Source organism: Elephantulus edwardii, unplaced genomic scaffold (genome assembly GCF_000299155.1).
Source record: "Elephantulus edwardii isolate Elephantulus edwardi_28Jun2011 unplaced genomic scaffold, EleEdw1.0 scaffold00189, whole genome shotgun sequence".
Classification (NCBI taxonomy): Eukaryota; Metazoa; Chordata; class Mammalia; order Macroscelidea; family Macroscelididae; genus Elephantulus; species Elephantulus edwardii.
Window position 1 is genome coordinate 1,741,872 of NW_006399939.1, and position 4,460 is coordinate 1,746,331.

Genomic DNA, 4,460 nt, shown 5'->3' on the forward strand with positions numbered 1-4,460 from the left:
ACAGGAGGAGATTGCCCCCTCCTTCTCCAGCAGAGCATCTGGTGGATTTGAACCATGTACCTCTGGGATTGCAGTGCAGTGTCTTGCCACTAGGCCACCAGAGCTCCCTATGCCAGATTTCTTAATTCCACCCATGGCCCGGGGACCTTTGCCCGTGGCCTTCACTTTTAGCTCCTCCAGTTTCTTCTGTTCTTTTGTTTCTGCTTGAAAGCCTTATCTCCCTTGTCCATTTCCTTGGTCTGCTTCTTGGACTATTTCAGGGGCTTATTCTTACCACCTTTGTGGCCAGACATGGCACTGGCCACCCCTGCCCCAGACCTGCCGCTGAAAGCCGAGCTCCGGAGCCCCCTGTGCCTCCACCACCACAGGTGTGATGATAGGCCAAGGGTTACTAATTAATGGACTTCTCAAGGAGTCCAGGTGGGGCAGTGGGTTGGGTGTTTGAACCCACCAGTAAGAAAAAGATGAGGCATCCTCCACCTCTTGACTGTGGCCTTGCTCCTGACTCGCTCTAACCAATGGAGTGTGGACAGAAGTGGCTGGGCTGGGCCTGCAGAGATGCTGCACGCTTCTGCTGTCTGGTTTACGCTTCTGTCGCACCACTTCCTGGTCCTCAGTGCTGCTCAGCCTCAATCCCGGAATGAACACACACGGACCAGATGGCTTAGTGGTAAAGAATTGTGTTGCCAACACAAAGGCACACAGTTCGAAAGCACCAGCTGCTCCACAGAGAAAGACAGCAATCTCTCGTGTGATTTACTGCCTCTGAAAACCTGCTTGAGGGTCAGCTGTTCCAACTCACTGGTACACGACCACCACCCTTCTGGAAGGAGCTCTGGTGGTGCTGTGCATGAAATATTCTAGCTCTTCCCAGAAGCTCAAATCCACCAGCTGTTACTGGGAGGAAGATGGACAATCTCCTCCCTTAACAAAGGTTAACAGCCTCGGAAACCCGATGGAGGGATCCTGTGAGCGAGGACTGACTCAACAGCAGTAGGTTCAGGTTAAGGTAGCCAACGTGCTCTTAGTTTCCGTGAGTTCCCTTGTCCTTGGCCTTGGCCGTGCTTTACCTAGCTGCCCCCAGCTCACCACACAAAGGGACGATGCACTCCTCCCTCCGCACGGTGGGGTCTGTGGTGTAGCACCATGGCCCTGTAGTGCTGCTGTCTGGGTTACGGCAGAAATTCTCCTTCAGGTCGGCCTCAGGGTGGCTGATGGTGTTAATTCTGGAATAGGAAACAATTAGCTTGGGGCTCAGCTGGAGGACCCCACTCCCACCCCCAGCGTCCCCCTGCCTCCTGTTCTCACTGGCTGATGGCAGGCCTGCCCATCACTCACTCAGGATTATGTGGGTAGCGACTCTTCCAGAGCTGGCACTCGATGCCTGAGCGGGTGAAGTTCACATTCCCGCGATAGTTCTTGCCCATCCCCTCGGCGCAGTACCCTGCAGAGGGCACAGCTCAAGTCAGCACTGTAGCCTTGAGCTTCAGCAGGGCAATGGCCCAGATGGCCCTTCTCTCCCAGCACAGCTTTCTGACCACCAGCTCCGAGCTCTTGCAGGCCTGTGACGCTTGACTAACATTTAATCCGCACCTCCACAAGAGTCACCAAACAATCCGGGAGCACCTACCAGGTAGGAGCTCCAGTGGCAGAGCAGGGCTGCTAAACAAAAGGTTGGCAGTTTAAAGCCACCCTTGGCTATGCAGGAGAAAGACGAGGGTGTCTCCTTCCATCAAGACACAGCTTCGAATAGAAATGGTTAGTGGAATGGACCAGTGGACCAAGTAAGTGATCCTCAATGTCTGTGACCCTGAGACCAGAAGAACTAGATGGTGCCCAGCTCCCACAGCAGAAGGTCTTGGTCAGGGAAATGTGGAACAAACTCAGAAACATAAAAATGGCCAGTTTTAGTGATCCAACAGACACTGGTGGAACCCCTAAAGACCATGATCTTCAGTTGTTGTTGGAACCTGGGACAAGACTTATCCCCATGGCTCAACTTTCAGCCAAACAATAACCAGATCTCTAAGGTGGCCAATGACATCAGGGAGACGCTCACTTCTTGAAAAACCAACCATATATGGTAAAAAAAAAGGCAGTATTTGCTCAGGGATAAAGGCCTGACAGCAGGAAGGGGTAAGATAGAGGATTAATGGAAATAAGAATCACAGGAGGAAGTGGGAGAAATGCCATTACATTGGGGGGATTGTAATTATTGATACAAAGCAAAATGTATAAAATGTGTTGCATGAAAAATCAATTTGCTCTGCAAGCTTTCACTCAAATCACATAATAAGAAATAATAAGAATTTAAAAAATAGCCTTAGAAACCTGAAGGAAGATTGTCAGGAATTGAATTGACTCCACAGCAGTTGGGCTTTCTTGTTTGTTTGCTTCTTACCCATCAAGAGCTACATATCTTAAAGGAACTAAGGACATAGTAAAGTATAAGACAGTTACTTTAAATTCAGTGACTCCTCATGTCTGAGAGGATGAAAAAGTGAACAAGACCTGGCCCTGCTGTTTTGGCTCCTACCTCCAGAGCACACCAAATTCACTAAGACCTCAGGGCCTTTGCACATGCTGTTTCCTCTGCCTGGAACACAGTTTGTCAAAGCATCCCGCAGAGCCAGGTAAACTGCTTCCTCTTTGAGCTGACTCTACACTGCCAGAAAATGAGAAACTCCTCCTATGTTCCTGTGTTCCCTTAAACAGACATTTTCTAGCATTTGCCTCAAGAAATGGCATTGTTTCCTTATGAATCAGGGTGAAGTCTCTCTCAGGGAGGAGTGATAGGGAATGGCAAAGGACACACTAACAAAGAAGATTAATCAGAACTGGCTTTGACAAGCACTGTGGCAATGGGACAATTAAAACAGACTTTCAAGGGGGGGAAAAAAGAGGACTGAACTGGGCGGGGAGAGTAGAGAAAATAGTGCAACAATGAGTGAAGTAAATGGAAACCCAAAATCTCTGTAAATGTTCATTAAAATTAATAAAGTTTAATAATTAAAAAATGGCATTGTTTTGGATTTTTCCCAATGAGATTATATGATCCTTGAAGGCAAAGACTATCTGGTTCTCTTAGCATCTCCAGCACCCAATACAATGTCTGACATACAGCAGGGGCTTGGCTCAGTGTTTGTTGAATGAGTTATTTAGCTAATGAAAGTATGGCCAATGATTAAGAACCTATTCAGGAGTCCCATTGTCATACTAAAGGTATCCTCAAAGTGCTCTGGAGGAAGAAAATTGTGCATAAAGTATCAGGCTGCTAACCAAAAGGTCAGCAATTCAAATCCACTAGCTGCTCCACAAGAGAAATAAGGGTGGTATCCTTCCATCTCCTTCCATATAATTTTCAGCTTTGGAAACGAGACGCTAACCATGATTGGGAACCTACTCTACAGCAGAAGGTCTTCTTGGGGGCCCATGAAGAATCAGCATGTGGGGAGCTCTCACGGGATGAAGAGAGCTCCAGGAAGAGGTGACAGTGTGAACAAGGACCAGGAAGGAGAAACAACATGGCAGAGAAGGGCTTGCTGGGGGTTTGCGTTAACTGCTGGCACCACAAAAGGTGAGGAGGTTAAGGCCAGGATAGACAAAGTCTGCTGGACTTGCCCTCGGTTTTGGAGAACTGGTGTGACCGCATAGGAGCTGTTTTCTGGAAACACTGGGCAAGACTGGGGTAAATAGAGGTCTAGATCACACAGAGGAGTTCTTATTGCTGTTCTGTGCCGTCGAATTGGAACTGACTCATAGCTGACCCTCTGGCAGGTTTTCAGAGGCAGTTAATCACATGGGAGCAGATTGCCCATGCTACTTCCGCAGAGCCATTGGTGGAATCAAACCATGTGTCTTTGGGTTTGCAGTGCAGCTGCACTAGGCCACCAGAGCCTCAGACAAAGGAGAATGGGATATCACTGCATCATTCATTCATTCATTCATTTGTTCCTCCAACATTAAGCATCTTACTGATTGCCAGGCATAGAGCCAAGGGTTAGGGCTGCAGAGACACAGTCCAGACCATAGGATCGAAAACTAAGGTCAATGCCAGAAGCTTCTCTAATGGGTCACATTCCCTAACTCATCCCCCACCATCCTCCCCTCCCACTCTCAGGCCCCTCTCTCATATCCCACCCCCACATCCCCACGGGTTTCTCACCTTCCAGACATTCAATGAGTTTTTCTCGAGGTTTCCTCACATTCTCACAGGCTGCAAAAAAGACCCAAACCCACTTTTGGTATCAGAGTATAAACAGGATTAAAGGGTGGGCTAGACAACACTCGAAGAGATGGACAGACAAGTGGAAGGCAGTAAAGAAGGATGAATGGATGAATAGACGGGTGGGTGGAGGGGTGGATGGGTGGATGGATGGATGAATGATGGATGTGTGGATGGATGGATGGATGATGGATGTGTGGATGGATGGATGGATGAGTGTGTGGGTGGATGGATG

General features: G+C 48.5%; 1 protein-coding gene across 1 annotated transcript in view; it reads right to left on the bottom strand.

Annotated features, from left to right (window-relative positions):
- F2 (coagulation factor II (thrombin)) overlaps nucleotides 1–4,460 on the bottom strand; it is a 12,534-nt gene that overhangs the window by 5,523 nt on the left and 2,551 nt on the right. Inside the window, exons 4-6 of the mRNA XM_006896712.1 lie at nucleotides 4,166–4,216; nucleotides 1,339–1,444; nucleotides 1,090–1,226 (exon numbers count right to left, since the gene is read on the bottom strand). Of these exons, the coding sequence (XP_006896774.1) occupies nucleotides 1,090–1,226; nucleotides 1,339–1,444; nucleotides 4,166–4,216 (294 nt within the window). The remainder of the gene's footprint in view (nucleotides 1–1,089; nucleotides 1,227–1,338; nucleotides 1,445–4,165; nucleotides 4,217–4,460) is intronic.